The sequence below is a fragment of the Nerophis lumbriciformis genome, linkage group LG09, assembly GCF_033978685.3.
Source record: "Nerophis lumbriciformis linkage group LG09, RoL_Nlum_v2.1, whole genome shotgun sequence".
Lineage (NCBI taxonomy): Eukaryota > Metazoa > Chordata > Actinopteri > Syngnathiformes > Syngnathidae > Nerophis > Nerophis lumbriciformis.
In genome coordinates, this window is record NC_084556.2 from 21,728,836 (window position 1) to 21,748,938 (window position 20,103).

Here is a 20,103-nt window from a genome sequence, read left to right on the forward strand (position 1 = left end):
ACACAGAACACTGGCTTCTTTCAAAAAGCCACAAATCCATATCTGTTGTACATAGGTTATAAATGTGTTTGAGAGCATGCCAAGTTAATGTAAATGCGGGCACAATAACCAGGAAATGGTGGTGCAGAAAAGAGAAACTACCTACCACACATACAGAAAAGAAAAACCCAAATAACAAGCCCCAAAAAACGGAACCCTCGACTACTATAATTGTAAGTAAATTTGGAAAAATCTAGACGCCAAAGTCGGTTATAATAAGCGGACTTGGCAACACTGTCCCCAAGTGTCAATGACATGCTCCTAAATTAGAAAATCATCATCTTGGTTTTGGGGAAAAACATATGACAACATAGTCGTTACTGACCTGAAACACTCTTTGCGCAGAGCAAGCGCAAGAGGTCCTGCTTCGTACTCCTCCCCTCCCATTATGGACGGTATTCTGTCTTCATCTTCCACAAACACCGCCAGCTCACTGTCTCGGCTACCCAGCATGCTGCGATCGTTGATGTTGGCCGATCCTGGGATCAAAAATGGGTACAACCTCTTTGTTTTTTGTAACACGGTTACTTCCATAAAAAATTTTCTACTGTATTTATTTTAAAAGACTGGACTGTTTTCCCTTTTTTTAAATGTATTTATTTGTAAACCTTTTTTTTTCCCTCTATGTCTTTTTGAGTGTTTTATTTTTGTTTTGTTTTGTTGGAAGGGAATGGGTGGTTGAGTGGGGAGAGAAAGGTTTCACTACAAACATTGAGGGAAAGACATATTAAGAAATAGCAATACAAAGCATATAGGAAATTTCCTGTATTTTTTATTTTATTTTTTTTATTAAAGGTATGGATGTGCATATCATGTTTTTAAAAATGATGTACAATGTGCAGTGGAAATGTAATTGTATTGTGTTATATACAGGTAAAAGCCAGTAAATTAGAATATTTTGAAAAACTTGATTTATTTCAGTAATTGCATTCAAAAGGTGTAACTTGTACATTATATTTATTCATTGCACACAGACTGATGCATTCAAATGTTTATTTCATTTAATTTTGATGATTTGAAGTGGCAACAAATGAAAATCCAAAATTCCGTGTGTCACAAAATTAGAATATTACTTAAGGCTAATACAAAAAAGGGATTTTTAGAAATGTTGGCCAACTGAAAAGTATGAAAATGAAAAATATGAGCATGTACAATACTCAATACTTGGTTGGAGCTCCTTTTGCCTCAATTACTGCGTTAATGCGGCGTGGCATGGAGTCGATGAGTTTCTGGCACTGCTCAGGTGTTATGAGAGCCCAGGTTGCTCTGATAGTGGCCTTCAACTCTTCTGCGTTTTTGGGTCTGGCATTCTGCATCTTCCTTTTCACAATACCCCACAGATTTTCTATGGGGCTAAGGTCAGGGGAGTTGGCGGGCCAATTTAGAACAGAAATACCATGGTCCGTAAACCAGGCACGGGTAGATTTTGCGCTGTGTGCAGGCGCCAAGTCCTGTTGGAACTTGAAATCTCCATCTCCATAGAGCAGGTCAGCAGCAGGAAGCATGAAGTGCTCTAAAACTTGCTGGTAGACGGCTGCGTTGACCCTGGATCTCAGGAAACAGAGTGGACCGACACCAGCTGGACTGCTGCTGAGTGGTCCAAAGTCATGTTTTCTGACGAAAGCAAATTTTGCATTTCCTTTGGAAATCGAGGTCCCAGAGTCTGGAGGAAGACAGGAGAGGCACAGGATCCACGTTGCCTGAAGTCTAGTGTAAAGTTTCCACCATCAGTGATGGTTTGGGGTGCCATGTCATCTGCTGGTGTCGGTCCACTCTGTTTCCTGAGATCCAGGGTCAACGCAGCCGTCTACCAGCAAGTTTTAGAGCACTTCATGCTTCCTGCTGCTGACCTGCTCTATGGAGATGGAGATTTCAAGTTCCAACAGGACTTGGCGCCTGCACACAGCGCAAAATCTACCCGTGCCTGGTTTACGGACCATGGTATTTCTGTTCTAAATTGGCCCGCCAACTCCCCTGACCTTAGCCCCATAGAAAATCTGTGGGGTATTGTGAAAAGGAAGATGCAGAATGCCAGACCCAAAAACGCAGAAGAGTTGAAGGCCACTATCAGAGCAACCTGGGCTCTCATAACACCTGAGCAGTGCCAGAAACTCATCGACTCCATGCCACGCCGCATTAACGCAGTAATTGAGGCAAAAGGAGCTCCAACCAAGTATTGAGTATTGTACATGCTCATATTTTTCATTTTCATACTTTTCAGTTGGCCAACATTTCTAAAAATCCCTTTTTTGTATTAGCCTTAAGTAATATTCTAATTTTGTGACACACGGAATTTTGGATTTTCATTTGTTGCCACTTCAAATCATCAAAATTAAATGAAATAAACATTTGAATGCATCAGTCTGTGTGCAATGAATAAATATAATGTACAAGTTACACCTTTTGAATGCAATTACTGAAATAAATCAAGTTTTTCAAAATATTCTAATTTACTGGCTTTTACCTGTATAATCCAATTCTGTATTGGGATGTGGTGGCTAAAAGATATGGATCGCTATAGGACATAATTAAATAAAAGAAGCAAGTCACACTCATAAACAAATAAGGGCACATCTCTGTTTGAACTTTGGTATGTCAATTTTGGATGATTAAAGCTACCAAGTCTAATGATGTTAAGTAAAATAAAATGTTACATTAAGCTTTATTGTATTATATATGCTACCAAAAACTCGGGTAGATGTACTGACATCAAAGTGCATTTTCATTCACAAATCACTGAAATTGTACAGAATGAAACCTTCAAAATTGTGCATAATATTGGAGCAGAGCCATCGCACATCGTACTCGAACTCAATGAAAGAACAAAATCTGCAGGTTGTTCATGAATTTTCTCAGCTCAAATATTACCAGCCCTGAAATATTGGACTTTTTCTACAAAATAACATGAACATACATGGCGATGATACCATCAGATATTTTCGCCTATGCTGCTTTAAAAAAGAGGACATGTTAGCTATGATATATTGTCAAGTATTAACAAACATTACAGCGCTTGACTCATTTGCTATTTTTAGTTATATTTAACAAAGCATCTACATGACGTCCCAAGGTCAAGGGGATACTGTGATTTAAAATGAGTGGGCGGTGAAACTCACCAATTATGTAGCAGCGGTCGTCAGCGATAAGGGTCTTGCTGTGAACGTAGATGAGTTCTGTCACAAGCGACTGGGAGAGTTCAGACTTTGTTCTCAGCCCACAGACTGTGATGTACTCTGTCCACCGGTCCTCCACTGGGCGGCACAACAGAATCACATTATTTATCTGACATAATATCCCATTCATTATACATACTGGGCTTGGAATGAATGTGAATTAAGCAAAGAATGGAAATGGAGACAGAATGGGCAGATACCTAAGATCAGTGGCTTTGTTTAAAAAGACAACAGGAAAAGAAAGAAAAGAGAAACATGTTACAAGAGGACAGATGCGATTGAATGATTTGATGTGAATTATGAAGTTGGAACATAAATCACTTACATTCACTTAGTCTTGACAGGATGGAATGTTCCCCACGGCATATAGTCCTACAACAAAAGCAATAACAAATTGTGTACTAAAGGAAATACATGCATGCATGTCTTGATAAAAGGGGACTTGTGATGATTTTAATCTTCATTTAAAACACTTCCTTGAGGTCTAGATCAGCGGATCTAAAACTTTTTTCACCAAGTATTACCTAAAAAAAGTTGGTCTCCAAGTACCACCAAAATGACCAACATTAAAATACAGTAGCGTAGTAGACCTAAGTTTTCATTAAAATAAAGACAGAGGTTTTATTTAACAATTATATTTATTTTTTGTGGCCACATTAGACACAGTTTGAACAGTAATACTGTGTTGGAATATAGGAAAATAAAACAGTGTACTTTAATCTAGTGATTTTTTGGTGTAGCACTAGATAGAGCTTGAGAATCACTGGCCTAGATAATATGTATTGGATATGCTTTAGTGTAAATTCTACTCCACAGTCAATTTTATAACCCATTTTGTGCATCTGTCTGCAAGGTGTTTGTTTTTGGTGGCGTTCCCAGATTGCAAATGAAACCACACCCCGCCCTCCCTAAAAGTTTTATAATGTCTCTTTTGAAAATATACACTGTTTAAATAAATATATTGAAGCTGTCACCGCTATACCTTTCCAGACATGGTCAAATATAAACTTCAGAAACATTCAATAGATTCACCTGGTCACAAAACTTAGATGAAAATAATATTTATCCTACTGATTTTTTGTGTTTCCTAATAGCGTGAGAAGAGACGGAAGGGGCGACTCCCCCTTTGGCTGAGAGGTTGACTTAAAACTGTCATATTAAGATTTTTTTTCTATATTTAAAACACTTTCTTGTGGTCTACATAACAAGTAATGGTGGTGCTTTGATCAAAAATGTTAATTGATTTTGTGTTAAATGACCATCTTCAAGCCGCCTTCTGCCTGTTGCTTCAGAAGGTGATGTTTTGTGGGCAGTCTTATTAATATGCATAAGCTCTCCTCCTTACGTGCCTAAACCCTCTTCCAGGTGAAGCCCCCTTCTACTAAATCGTCACCTCATCAGCCATATTGTAGTTTTTGGCGCTTACATATCGAGTCTACTAAGAGATATAAAATAGAACTATGGGCTACTTTTTATTCGAAATGGCAACAGCAGAGAATAAGAGAAAAAGAAAAATAAGGACCCTATTGACTACAACTGAATAAAAATGTCTGACTCTTACCTGTAAGTGAAGTGAAGAATGGCTTGGATGGCATTTCCTCCTCCAGTACGGATGTCTCCTTCAAATCCAGGTAACAAAGGGATTACCACATACACTCTATACTTCTTTTGCTCTCTGTTAAGAAAAAAAACAACAACAAACATTCTCTATTATAATTTTTTATATTATTATTGGAGTAACACTACATTCATTCAAATTGTTTTGTATTGTGTGATTTGTTCACATCCTTCCTTATTGTGTAAATATTATTTGTATGAAACTAAAAAAAAGAGTGCCACACCTGTAAGCCCGCAGGATTCGGTTCACAATGGCATCCCCGATCCCATTATAGACCGTCTTATCATCGGCACAGCTGATGAAGAACTGGTTCTAATGGGGGAAAAAAAGCAGATGGTGGCTCAGTATGAGGCGAGGGCTTAAACAGGTAGTCTCCTGCCAGGGAAGGAGGGTGGGGTTGCATTCATACTCATCAAACCTCATGAATAGAATTGCAGTGTGTCACAGGAATGACACTAATGAGTATTGAGAAGAACGCTGCACTGCAAACCAGCACAAAACACTTACACTTCCTAACACCGCGATAAAATAAGGCCAATTAGCAGTTAAATAAAAAAGGGTCTTCTAGTTTGATTAAGTCAAAATGCATACTGTATTGCTTTGGTAAACAAGTTAACACATCAATAAAAAGACCAGATACACATTCCTAGTGTCGATTTACAAGCCATTCCTTCATTACCTCGATGTAGATGTAGTGCTGACTGTTTTCGATGGTGTGGACGTAGGCATTGAGGATTGAATTCTCACAAGTTCCAGTCGACCAACGATCTGCAGAACGTAACACCTGGAAAAATAACGTGGAATCGTCCTAATATATTCTCAGCACAATTTAATTGATTGTTGCTTATTTCCTACTGTATATGTGCCTATATTCCACCAGAATTAAGTCTACACTAAGGAGAACTAAGATTTAAGTCTATACATTACTTTCTTCCAGTGTGGTTTAGTCAGCAGGTGCACAAACAAGGAAGCAGATGTAATACAGCTCAATGTCACTGTTACTGAATCCTGCAAAGAGGAGAAACCAAACCCGCTACCTGTGCCTGATACTTGAAAGAACGCTGCAGAATAATGGGGTTCAAGTTACAAGATCGACACACGGTCAACCGCCTCTTCTTTTAATACTAACCCTCTAATTTTAAAGACGCCCCTTGAGCTTGTAATTTGATCAATACTAGAAGTAGATTAGGTTTAGCAAATGTGACACTTCCACTTGTTTATCTATGGCTTCATAGAACACCTTTGTTAAGTTTATTTTAGAGCTATTCCCTATAGTAACCCTGACTTGCACAATAGTACTAACAAAGTGTGGGAACAAGCTTCAACTCACTACATAGGCATAAGAGAATGTATGCATAGGATGAAGTATGGATTTGTGAGGGCTTAAAAAACACAATACAAAAACAACTGAACCCGGTGCTGCTGAAAAGTTTCATGTAAGTAAGGAACGGAAGAAGAGGCGCTTCCATAGTTCCACAGAAGCATATCTCTACTGATCTACTGAAAAGTCCACCAAATTCCATCAAACTTTGTGACCTCATCTAGTGTGTGAGAAAATACAAGTACCTGTACTTTGGCTTTCTGGGACCCAGGAACAGTGAATGTAAGTCTGTCAGCAGTACAATGAGATTTAGGGAGAAGGTAAGGGTAGAAATCGTCTTTGTACTTGTTTTTGAAGATCTAGAAAGACAAAGCAAATGAAAGCCAGATCATTAACGACCGCCCTCTTAAAATCAACATCCTGTTATCTTGTAAAATAATAACAATTATCAATGAACCCGATAAAGTCCAGCGGGATGAAAATAAAAATAAGTGGATGCGATGGATGTTTGATACTAAATATTTATGGCAGACTTGTGGCATGATTATGGCAACCGGTCACTTCAGTAGCTGATCATCACCATGGTCGTCGTGTTTTGCCGCTGTTTGCTTGTTTCTACTTTGAGAGATTGAGTTGCCTCATGGATACAATCCTCCTTTGTTTCTGCTAAACTCCTTTTCAGCAATGAGTCAACATGTCCTTTGTCATAGTTTTAGTCCGGTTTAGCGGTATCGCGGCCGCGTCCATTCAAAAGCAGATAGAGATAGTTGCTTTTTTAGTATTGCTTTGAACTCCGCCATCGTGACAGATTTATAGCCGTATTTCTAAAACGTATTATTAAGTTCATATACAAACCCCGTTTTCATATGAGTTGGGAAATTGTGTTAGATGTAAATGTAAACGGAGTACAATGATTTGCAAATCATTTTCAACCCATATTCAGTTGAATATGCTACAAAGACAACATATTTGATGTTCAAACTGATAAACTTTTTTTTTTTGCAAATAATCATTAACTTTAGAATTTGATGCCAGCAACACGTGACAAAGAAGTTGGGAAAGGTGGCAATAAATACTGATAACGTTGAGGAATGCTCATCAAACACTTATTTGGAACATCCCACAGGTGAACAGGCAAATTGGGAACAGGTGGGTGCCATAATTGGGTATAAAAGTAGATTCCATGAAATGCTCAATCATTCACAAACAAGGATGGGGCGAGGGTCACCACTTTGTCAACAAATGCGTGAGCAAATTGTTGAACAGTTTAAGAAAAACCTTTCTCAAGCAGGTATTGCAAGGAATTTAGGGATTTCACCATCTACGGTCCATAATATCATCAGAGGGTTCAGAGAATCTGGAGAAATCACTGCACGTAAGCAGCTAAGCCCGTGACCTTCGATCCCTCAGGCTGTACTGCATCAACAAGCGACATCAGTGTGTAAAGGATATTACCACATGGGCTCAAGAACACTTTAGAAACCCACTGTCAGTAACTACAGTTGGTCGCTACATCTGTAAGTGCAAGTTAAAACTCTCCTATGCAAGGCGAAAACCGTTTATCAACAACACCCAGAAACGCCGTCGGCTTCGCTGGGCCTGAGCTCATCTAAGGTGGACTGATACAAAGTGGAAAAGTGTTCTGTGGTCTAACGAGTCCACATTTCAAAATGTTTTTGGAAACTGTGGACGTCGTGTCCTCTGGACCAAAGAGGAAAAGAACCATCCGGATTGTTATAGGCGCAAAGTTGAAAAGCCAGCATCTGTGATGATATGGGGGTGTATTATTCATAGTCAATACAAATCATTACATAACTTATAAAATATTATCAAATAATTTTCAAAGCTAGTGCAGAAAAATATTGTGTAAAAGCTCCACCCACACACACACACACACACACACACACACACACACACACACACACACTATACTTACATATATACACACACACACACGCACACGCACAGACAGACAGAGAGAGAGAGAGAGGGATGTTATGTTAGCTTTATCTCGTTACATTACGTTTTTTCTTACACTCTTACAAGTGCTGTCAAATGAGGATTTTTTTAAATTCGATTAATCACATTTTTTAATTGTGATCAATTATGCCCCTGCGATGAGGTGGCGACTTGTCCAGGGTGTACCCCGCATTCCGCCCGATTGTAGCTGAGATAGGCTCCAGCGCCTCCCGCGACCCCAAAGGGAATAAGCGGTAGAAAATGGATGGATGGATGATTAATCACAGTAAATTACTTGCTTGATTAATTTAAATAAACTTAAACAAATACCCCAATATTTTGACACAAATGCCTTTTAATGTCAAAATGTCATACACAATTTTTAACATTTTTTTTTCAATAAAATATACATAGTTTGTTTGCTCAAAACTTTGTAGCAGTATCATCTAAAGTACTAACTGGGTGAATTTTGAAGCAAAATTTGTCACAGAGTACACCAGTCAGAGTCTCCTCACTCATCTTTGCACTGGCTTTTGCATTGCCGTGATTACTGACTGTATAACAACCCACGCCTTTCAGGTAACCATCAGCGGTTTAAGTAAAGTATCATGTGTGGTCAAAATAAATTGGGTGATTAATCAGCGTTGATACACGGTTAATGTGCCAATTTTTTGTGATTAATCATATGAGTTAACTTGTTAAAATTGTCAGACTGCTGCTCTTTTGTTTGACTTAATTTCGACAACGTGCTGCGGGCCAACAAAACTCAACTTTGGACACCACTGCTTTAGGCTATGTGGTTTATCTTGTTTATTTTATTTAAGCAAAACCAACCTTGGTGAAGTTCCAGCGCTGGATGAAGTGACGAGCTACGTCCCTAGCAGCACTTCCGTGAAGCGCTGATGACAGGTCGCGCCATGGCATACGTGGAACCTTAGTACGGTCGATGTTATCTAAAAAATAAAAACAACCATCCTTTTAGCACTATTGTATCATGTATGTCTGCGCTAATACATTCATTTTGGGCATATACCCTCAAACGGTCTGTCCAGTTGGACCCAGTCTTTCCTAATAAAGTTGCTGTAGTCTTTGCCAAGCCACAGTTGGGTGTTGCCTGTCAGGTCCACAAGCTCCTGTTTTTGGCTATCACTTGGCGTTGATACAGCCACACCATTCTCCTGGAAAAGTGAAGCAAATGTAAAATACTTCTTGTCATGACGTACACGCCCAATCCCTGCCCGTCTTACATCTGCATCTACTTGGGGTAGCTCCTTCTCTGTCCCTTTCTCAGCAGTGTCTGTCGAGCCGAGGTCAGTTAACCGATACTGGCTGTCATCCCACCTTCCAAATGCCAGGTCGATTCCTCCCACAAAAGCTACCGTTTGGTCAATGGCCACCATTTTTTCATGGTGAGCCCACAGGACCACCGCAGATGACACATGGTCAGGATGTCTCATTACCTGTTGAATAAAAAAACTGTAAATTATTCTTTTAAGGTGTATAAAATCACAGCTTGTCAAAAAGGTAACAGACCTTAATGTTTGGGTGCATATCCATGAGAGTCCTCTTACTGTGCTCGCTATTGATGCCAAGTGCGAGCTCTACCTCTTTGTAAAGCATAATACACACTTTGACTCCTTGTTCCTGCAGCATAAAAAAAGAGGAGCTGACAAATGAAAATAAATAACTGAAAGTATACATGAAACTAAAAATTCTAAAAAAAATTTTAAAAAAAAGGCTAAATCGGAAGACCACAAAGATTTTGAGAACTAAACAACAGTGATTATATCGATCTCAAGATACCATGCAAATATGTCCTGTATCGCAAGTAAGCAATATAGGGATGATCATGAACTGCCAGTGTTTGCCTGAGGACTACAATCAATGGGTGGCGGTTTTTGACAGAGTACATCATCAGCTAATTAGGAAAAATTGTCTATGACGCATAACACTGTAAGCATAGATATCAACCTTTGCATTTGAAAATAAGCGACATTTTCATAGAAAACTCACATCGGCAATGACGACGACTGAGAATGGCATTACCAATCGTAACATAAGCAAAACTGGAAGTAGAAGTAACTTATTCAAAGTAAAAAGTTTAACAATAAGAGTGTCCGCATAAACCCTAAAGAGAAACTGCACTTTTTTTAAATGTTCCCTATTGTTATAAATGGGTTATACTTGTATAGCGCTTTTCTACCTTCAAGGTACTCAAAGCGCTTTGACAGTATTTCCACATTCACCCATTCACACACACATTGATGGCGGGAGCTGCCATGCAAGGCGCTAACCAGCAGCCATCAGGAGCAAGGGGTGAAGTGTCTTGCCCAAGGACACAACGGACGTGACTAGGATGGTAGAAGGTGGGGATTGAACCCCAGTAACCAGCAACCCTCCGATTGCTGGCACGGCCACTCTACCAACTTCGCCACGCCTATTGTTCACAATCATTGTGCGTGACAAGAACACAATGTATTTTTTTTTGCATTCTAAACATAAAAAAAATGTTCATAAGATGCAGATAATGGGAGTCCCCAGTTACCTTAAGCCCTCTAACCATCTTCAAAAACCTCCATCAACGTTTTAAGTGTGTACATATATATATATATATATATATATATATATATATATATATATATATATATATATATATATATATATATATATATATATATATATAATGTAGTAACAGACAAGATCATAACAATATGTAATATGTACAATATATACAGAATTTTGGTCATTTTAAACATTACCGGGACTTTTTTCCTGTGCGCATTTATTTCAACGTACTTCCTGCTTCTCATTATACTTCCGGCAACAAAAGCCTGTGTTTGCTAATCATGGCAGATCTCGGAATAGACGGCTATTTTGTACAAATGAGGAGTCAGAACCTTATCTTTTTGAACCTGAATATAAGGAGGACAAACTACTGGTAAGCTGAGCACGAAGAGAGGGTCGTCAGTAGAGATAGAGTCAGGACCGCCATGACTTTGTGCCGTAAATGTGGAGCTTGGACCGAAGCTATGGCAACAAAATGAGAGTGCTTCTGCTACACTGAGTTATTATTGATGGAAAAGCTTCATGTATCCTGCTTGGGCTGCTTAAAGAAATTGAATCACAACGAAAGACAAACTGTTTACAAACGCTAACAAACCCTGCAGTGGGACAAACTTTTTTTCCACCTTTCCAAAATCTCTACGTTGAGCCAGACCAAACAGACAATTGTCCTTCGAGAAAGTCACTTTAATATTGAGCAGTACAGATTGGTGTCCTATTGCATTGTGTTGTGCATTACAAATTCAAAAGTAATTTAGCTCCTGACCCAGAAGCTATATCTTACCTCAGGGGTGTCAAACATACGGCCCACCGGCCGTATCAGGCCCGCAAACAGGTTTAATCTGGCCCGCGGCCTGCAAGATCAGTTTGCTAAATATGGAAATGAACTGGATTTTTTACGAAATAAATTGCTGTTCTTAATGTGTCCACTGGATGTCACAATAGCAATTAAAGTGTAACCCACGTCACACATGACAGTGTTTGAAGAGGACCTGTCAGCTGATTTTAAGCGCCCTCTGGATTGGCTGCGGTTACTCCAATCAGCGCAGGTGCATGCAATCAGCTGCTCCTGTTGTGGCTGGCAGCTGATAATGGCAGTATCACCGCTCAATACTTTCTCTCATTGTGAATTATCCATTCAACGGATGAAATAACGAAACTGTAAGATACAAAGACTTAAGTCAACTTAACCGGAACAAAGAGAAAATAACCATCCGGATTGTTATAGCCGCAAATATCAAAAGCAAGCATATGTGATGGCATGGGTAACTTACATATCTGTGAAGGCACCATTAATGCTGAAAGGTACGTACAAGTTTTGGAGCAACTTATGTTGCCATCCAAGCAACGTTATCATGGACGCCCCTGCTTATTTCAGCAAGACGATGCCAAGCCACGTGTTACAACAGCGTGGCTTCATAATAAAAGAGTGCGAGTACTAGACTGGCCTGCCTGTAGTCCAGACCGGTCTCCCATGAAAATGTGTGGCGCAATATGAAGTCTAAAATACCACAACGGAGACCCCTGACTGTTGAACAACTTAAGCTGTACTTCAAGCAAGAATGGGTAAAAATTCCACCTGAAAAGCTTCAAAAATTGGTCTCCTCAGTTCCCAAATGTTTACAGAGTGTTGATAAAAGGAAAGGTGATGTAACACAGTGGTAAAAATGCCCCTGTACCAACTTTTTTGCAATGTGTTGCTGCCATTAAATTCTAAGTTAATGATTATTTGCAACAAAAAAAAGTTTTCTCAGTTGGAACATTAAATATCTTGTCTTTGCAGTGTATTCAATTAAATATAAGTTGAAAAGGATTTGAAAATCATTGTATTCTGTTTTTATTTACTAATTACACAACGTGCCAACTTAACTGGTCTTGGGTTTTGTAGTAATGTAGGAATCAGTTCATTGAAAACAAACTATAAACATGTATTTTAGCAGAAAACAAGTAATGAAGACATTTGTTTTGACAACTGCCAATAATCATATCAGTAATACCTAACTTTGTTTCGTATCAGTAAGAAAAACTGAATTATCACCGCCATCCATCCATCCATCCATCCATTTTCTACCGCTTATTCCCTTTTGGGGTCGCGGGAGGCGCTGGAGCCTATCTCAGCTACAATCGGGCGGAAGGCGGGGTACACCCTGGACAAGTCGCCACCTCATCGCAGGGCCAACGCAGATAGACAGACAACATTCACACTCACATCCACACACTAGGGCCAATTTAGTGTTGCCAATCAACTTATCCCCAGGTGCATGTCTTTGGAGGTGGGAGGAAGCCGGAGTACACGGAGGGAACCCACGCAGTCACGGGGAGGACATGCAAACTCCACACAGAAAGATCCCGAGCCCGGGATTGAACCCAAGACTACTCAGGACCTTCGTATTGTGAGGCAGATGCACTAACCCCTCTGCCAGCGTGAAGCCCATCACCGCCATCATTGGTGAAATATTTCCCGGATTTGAACATTGCGTTTAAAGAAAAAAAAAAAAAAAAAATGGAAGTGCACCAAATCCCCCTTGTCACTGCCTGTTTAGCAACCTCCATATTTAAAAAATAAATGCATTTTACATATTTTTTTTAAAACAACTTTTCACTAAAATATCTACTGATAACCTCAAATAATCGTCAACTATGCTTTAAAAAATTTAAAAACTTTTATCCATCCACATTCTTTTTATCTTAGCTTTGACTCGGTGTGACATATTAAAGGTTGAATTGCCGTAACTAAATAAACTTTTACATTTCACGCTAATAATCAAAGTGCTCCATTTTTCGAAAATGATTTCCGCTATTCAAATACTTTGTATGCATAAACGTGAACAAAGTCGTAAAACTTTAGTAGCACGATAGAAAGTTGTCATGTTTGCACAAGTGTGTTGCAAATGATGGACATACCCACATTTTTTGCAAAAAAAGGCAAGTTAAGCCACTAAAAAAGTTTTTGTTGGTGGAATAATAATAATAATAATATTACACGTATACAGAAGAATAACAGGAAGAAATTAAATATCTCAAGGTGTTTAGATTAGATATTTCACTAATTTGCTTTGCTACATAACCCAAATATAGGTATAAATGTGGATGTTTTGTTCAAATAGTTTGGCATATATTGATTGACCTACAGTCTATTGACTTTTAATGAACAAAATGTATCAAAGTGGCATCTTTAAATTTTTCTGTATGCGATCCTGGCTGGAAAATGTTTGCACACTCCTGCTGTAAATTAATTACATTGAGTTTAAGAAATGGTGAAAGACAAAAATAAGACCCACTGCTTTGCGTTTTAGTAGTTGATCCAAGCGCCAGAAGTTATCGGTCGCTGGTCTCTTCAGGAATATTTCTGGACTGAGCCTGGGAGAAAATGTCAGAGTTGTGTGATAAAGGTCAAGCTTCTCCATCAAACTGCACTTCATCAAAAGCCTTACCACCAGTCCGTGATGAAGATTTCTTCTTTAGCTTGTTCAAGTGCATCAGCAAGGTCGGCAAAGTAGCCACTTCCATTCAAATACCTTCAACAACAAAACAAACAGCTTCAATTGGGGTAAAAGTTGGTTCAGTCCGTGCATCGCGATCAGGTGCCGAGCGCGTTCATTTTAAGGGCTGCAACAATAGATTACTTTAGTAATTTATCAATTAGTTTGTTGGGTTAATTGAGTAATTGGATAAAACACACATTATAGCCTCAATGCGTATTTTAGGGAACATTTTAAAATAAACAAATGTTCTTCTTGCCATAACGTTCATAGTTTTTTTTCTAATAAATCCACATTATTGACATTGAAATTGCACTTTTAACATGTGTGAATCGAAAACTATAATTAATAATTAAAAATGTTTAACTCTGCTTTTCGCCGCCACACAGATCACGATACCCACACGAACGTTTGCGTTCTATTGTAGCGGCCGTGCGGAAACTATGTCCACGTATTTAAAGTTTCGGGCATTCTATGCAGTCCAGATTTTGTAATAGTTACAGCAGTAGCATATAGCATATAGCAGTTAGCATCCCATGCTAATGCACTTCTGCCATGACCCTCCCCCGCCGAATTTTTATTGGTTGACGTGTGAGTGACGATTGCTGACGTGTGTGTGACGATTGCTGCCATTTGCTTCGTCTCTTACGCGAACGAGATAAATAATATTATTTGATATTTTACGGTAATGTGTTAATAATTTCACACATAAGTCGCTCCGGAGTATATGTCGCACCCACGGCCAAACTATGAAAAAAACTGCGACTTATAATCCGAAAAATACGGTATGTAATATGATTACATTCGTGCTTAATTTGGTCTTAAAATAATGCTGACAATAACATTTTTTATCGGCAATAAATTATGAGACAATATAACGTCCAACAAAATGTATTATTGCCAATGGCCTAAACACACGAGATACAAAAGACAGCATACCATTTACTGAGCGTGTTGTCCCGTGGAGGAGCAAACCCCTCAAAGCGTTGCACTTTGAGAAAATCACAGGTTGCTGCTAACCGGTTGATTTCATGACTCCACCAGTGTGCTTGTCTGTAGCTACTGCATTTGATAATCAGATTCCTGAAGTCAAACAAACATCACACACACCCAAATCACAAAATGACCCACATCAGGATGTGCATTCCATCAGCGAACAGAGCAGACTTACCGAGTGAAGTTATCGATGCAGACTCCATATTTAGTGCCTGAGTAAGCACGGCCCACTTTCACTTTGAACTCTGGGTCAAACAGCAACACAAAGTTGATGCTGCCATTGTCTCGGTTCATGTACAACAGGAAAGAGTCTTTCACCACCAGCCAGCGGCGAGACCAGCGGAAGCAGAATTGATGATGGCCGATGCAATTCAGACCTTGGATGCGGTGACCCCCTGACCTCTTGAAAATGGGTCCTTCCCTGGGATTAGTACAGTAAATAGATAACATACTCTTAGTCGCTCCTACTCTTTGTGTTTATCACTAACACAAAAATGGTCTCTGCTTACAAGCCTTTGGGCCCAAGATCGGTAACGAAAGATAGAGCGCCGACTGACAGAAACTCCAGCTTGAAAAAAGGAAAAGGAAAAAATAACAAATGCGTTTCAGCTAGAAATTATAACAGAATTACTATTCATGTCAGTGTTATTTTAACTTTTTTACCATACTGCGGTCACTCCTACAGAACCTGTTCTCCAGTAGACCATTCAGGTACTCCTCAAGGTATTTCTGCAGCAGGAAAAAAGAGAAAACAAAATGTTATTTCAAACACAAAAACATTTAGGAAAAAGAAAACAGGTTATTGGCATTTATGTACACTATCTATGCCCGACCTGGGCAATTATTTTGACTCAAGGTCTACATTGACAACAAAAATGTGTCTGGGGGCAGATGTGTGTGTAAAAATATGTATCATTTAGGAAACACTAATACACAAACTCACACAATAATGACTAACAGAATGCTAAAAAACATTGTGACAGACCACCTCAATAAACGGAATGGAATTTTACAATAAATAACAGTATTTACATAAAAATAATGAATGTAGGATTTACAATATTAACTATGAATAATAAAACACTGAAAATAAAAACATATGAACGTCACTACACTTTTACTTCTCATATCACCTCCTTGTGCGAACTAAACACAACAAAAATGCAACAAACAGAGCAAAACATGAATGCAAATGGTAAAAAAAAAACATGCACATATCTGATATGATATCTCTTTTCTGCAGAACTTTGTTGTAAAAATCTGTTTTCGGGCCTGTCCCCGACACCCCGCCTACTCTGCTTGGTGCCTCGTTTGCCTGGCGTTGCTGTGACATAGTCCCTATGATTACCGTAATAACCCATATATCACTCAAAAGTGCAAATTCCAACCATTGGAATACTTTGTAGTTCAAGATTTTACGGTAATTTGAAATCGGCACTGCACATTAGATTCACAGCTACAGTTTCAATGTTCGCTAATTTGGATGCGTCCAGCAGGCCGGATTGAAAGTTTTAACGGGCCGTCTGATCTATGCTATGAAAGATAGACACTAGACAAGGGATATTCAACTAAATTGTTTTGGGGGGCCATTATTCCAGAAAGATAAGGCCATGGGGGCCTGACTTCTCCCTTCACTATTAGTCTTACTTTGTCTATTCTGGAGAACCAGCATTCTCTACAGTAGACATTAGATTTTGGTATATTTATTTTGTTAGAGTTACAGAAGCATGCTGCTGTTTTTAAGGACCTTCTGCAAAAATGTGAGAGTCTCACAAGTTTTTTTAACTGACCTCGTGGGCAGTGGCGTATCTAGGGGGTGGCCTGTGGTGGCACGTGCCACCCCTAAAATCCGATAGGGCACCCCCTAGGTTAAACGATTTGAAGAATAAAAACGTAGCATAGTAAAACAGCGGCCGGTGTTCTGTCTGCAGATATCCCGCAGGTGCCAGTAATCTAGTGACGTGAAGAGATTTGCGTAGGCTTCCAGGGAGGGGGCGTTTCCACGAAGAGTGTATCGAGGCATGCTTCACGTAGGGAAAGAGCTGGAAATGATGATGTGTGAAGCCAGCCTCGATACGCGGTCGTACCACAAGACCGCTTCGGGACGCAGTTCAGATATTACAAAGAGATTCGACAACACATAAACCGCCCGTGCTCCATTGAAAATGTGGGCTTTTGAGAGTTGTAGACTGTTTGGAATCTTGAAAGAGAATAAAAATGTATATTTATAAATGCCAAAAGAATGAAAGAAAAACTGCGCATGATATTCAATTTGAAGGCAAACTTAGCCCAAGCAGTTTACCGCTCCATGGGCAATACAACGCATTATTGAAACAAAACAATATACCTGTAGACATGCTAAATTCTGAACTTGTTACAGCAATTGTCTGGTAGCGCAGTGGTTTACACACCTACCTTTCAATACACATGATTTGGGTTTGAATGCCGTCAGCGTCACCTCGCAGACATTGAATGAACTTTTTCTTTTTAATGAGGTAACACGATCTGTAGCGTATTTATTCTCTTTTAAGCAGTCACCAGAAATCAACAGCTGGATGACGGAGAGGTTGTGTCAAGAAAAAAAAAATTGCTTAAAATAAAAACTGAACTAAACCTCTGCTGTTCTTACATCATTGTCCAAGTTACATCATAGGATCATCTTCGTCCTTAACTTGTGGTTAGAGTGTCCGCCCGGAGATCGGTAGGTTGTGAGTTCAAACCCCGGCCGAGTCATACCAAAGACTATAAAAATGGGACCCATTACCTCCATGCTTGACACTCAGCATCAAGGGTTGGAATTGGGGGTTAAATCACCAAAAATGATTCCCGGGCGCGGCCACCGCTGCTGCTCACTGCTCCCCTCACCTCCCAGGGGGTGATCAAGGGTGATGGGTCAAATGCAGAGAATAATTTCGCCACACCTAGTGTGTGTGTGACAATCATTGGTACTTTAACTTTAACTTAAGCCAATAAGCAATTTTCCCAAAGTGAAAACATTACACAACCTGTCATATCATATAATATTACCTTGTTGGCAGAATGCAAATGTAAATGCTTTAGGATGCATTATTACTTAAAGTCAGCAATTGTCTTACAAGAAGATTCACTCCATATGGGTGGTGGTGAGCTACTATAGTAGATACAGCTGCCTGTGGGGTAGACTGACAGGTTTATGGGTGCCACCCCTGCAAAACTAGGCAACCCCCTTGTGCCACCCCTGCAAAACTAAATGACCACCTTGTGCCACCCCTGAAAAAAAAGTCTGGACACGCCACTGCTCGCGGGTCTCCAGTTGAAAAGCCCAATGATGAAAAAAAAATACCTATAATGGAACCTTGAGGAACACTCAGTATAACTGAAGAAGTTGAACAAATTATGACTGGTTGCATCTGAAGTAAACATGCTATAGCAACAACTTAGTTGCATAAATCACATTACGAAAAAAAGTTCTTAAAGGGAACGGTGTGGCGTGGTGTTTGGAGCGGCCGTGCCAGAAACTTGAGGGTTCCAGGTTCGCTACCCGCCTCTTGGCATCCAAATAGCTGCCGTTGTGTCCTTGGGCAAGACACTTCACCCTTTCCCCGAGTGCCGTTCACACTGGTGAATGAATGAATGAATGAATGATAGGTGGTGGTCGGTGAGGCCATAGGCGCAAATTGGCACCCACGCTTCCGTTAGTCTACTCCTTTGAGTATCTAGTTGATAGACAGGCGCTATATAAATCAAATCCATTATTATATATTAAGGAATGCCTCAATTATGTAAATCACCAAATTAGGTTCTATGTTTGCTAGTTAAGTTAAAATGTCAAGGATCTGGCAATGTGTGTACAGGGGTCCAAAATGTTTTGTCTCCTAGGTTTGAACTGAACCTGGCGGCCAGTATGGCGTCAGTCCCAGGCTGGCAGTTGAATAGCCCTGCACCAGACAGTTGTCACGGGAAAGTAAAGTACTGTATGTATTCTAGTATTTGTGTAGAATCTGACAGTGTTTTTCTGATACCATTTTGCTGGAAGTCCTTCTGGTCCGTTCAGTCCCATGTAGACTGGGCATTTCCTCCGACATGGCTCTCAGCTGCTGCCTCTCCTTTGCAAATCTGTGGGAGATATTTGAATCCTTAAACATAAACTTCTGACTTAGTGTGCTTCTGAAACAACCCATCACTAGGGGATTTGCATAATGAGATGTGCTGACCTTCCCAGAGGCAGTAAGTGAATCATCATCCGGTGGTTGTAGAGGTCTCGATGCACGTCCTGGAAGTTCTTGTACTTCCTCTTCACCGTCCAGTGGAATGGCCCATGAGTTAGTATTACCGTGTACAGAGTCCCTACATGGACCTGGAGGTGGACGATAGTTGTATATTGCAAAATTGTAATCAACATACCAAATAACGAAATGCATTACATATCGCAATCCCAAATAGTTCCCTGAAAGCAGGGGTCAGCAGGATTTTTTTAACACCGACTTAGGGGAAAAGTGTATTGTTCAAAAAGAGTTTTATAATTTTTAATTGTCTGTGAAGCTGTGAATGTGTCCTTACTTTTAAGAGTGAGAAAAGCAGAAGGTGTGTGTCTGAGGCTACGTTCAAACTGCAGGTTATGATGACTAATTCAGATTTTTTGTTCAATCCGATCTTTTTATGCAGTCGTTCACATTGCACAAAAAAATAGTTCTAATGTGATCAGAATGAGTGCCTGAATTGACCCGCATGTGCTGCATTGTGTTTACAAAACATGTATTGTGTTTCCCCATTCTGGCAGGGCTCAGTCCTGGAGCATTTGTGGCAATTTCAAGAATTTCGTTCAACCGGAGTCAACATTTTCTAAACCAAATTATTTTGCGCCGGGGATTAAGAAGGAAGAGGGCAAGAAGCTCTCTCGGTTTGTGGGGGATTTGCTACGACATCTGCCTCGAGGAGCGTGTGGGCAAACAGTCAGAGCCAGGAGAAGTGGGA

General features: G+C 39.8%; 1 protein-coding gene across 1 annotated transcript in view; it reads right to left on the bottom strand.

Moving 5' to 3' along the window:
- pld2 (phospholipase D2) overlaps positions 1-20,103 on the bottom strand; it is a 56,737-nt gene that overhangs the window by 3,068 nt on the left and 33,566 nt on the right. The window contains exons 6-22 of the mRNA XM_061962249.1: positions 15,814-15,879; positions 15,660-15,718; positions 15,326-15,571; positions 15,094-15,237; positions 14,107-14,190; positions 13,954-14,032; positions 9,644-9,754; positions 9,358-9,570; positions 9,144-9,288; positions 8,945-9,063; positions 6,397-6,510; positions 5,510-5,614; positions 5,054-5,142; positions 4,774-4,887; positions 3,538-3,584; positions 3,156-3,290; positions 365-518 (exon numbers count right to left, since the gene is read on the bottom strand). Coding sequence (XP_061818233.1) covers positions 365-518; positions 3,156-3,290; positions 3,538-3,584; positions 4,774-4,887; positions 5,054-5,142; positions 5,510-5,614; positions 6,397-6,510; positions 8,945-9,063; positions 9,144-9,288; positions 9,358-9,570; positions 9,644-9,754; positions 13,954-14,032; positions 14,107-14,190; positions 15,094-15,237; positions 15,326-15,571; positions 15,660-15,718; positions 15,814-15,879 — 2,024 coding nt within the window. The remainder of the gene's footprint in view (positions 1-364; positions 519-3,155; positions 3,291-3,537; positions 3,585-4,773; positions 4,888-5,053; positions 5,143-5,509; positions 5,615-6,396; positions 6,511-8,944; positions 9,064-9,143; positions 9,289-9,357; positions 9,571-9,643; positions 9,755-13,953; positions 14,033-14,106; positions 14,191-15,093; positions 15,238-15,325; positions 15,572-15,659; positions 15,719-15,813; positions 15,880-20,103) is intronic.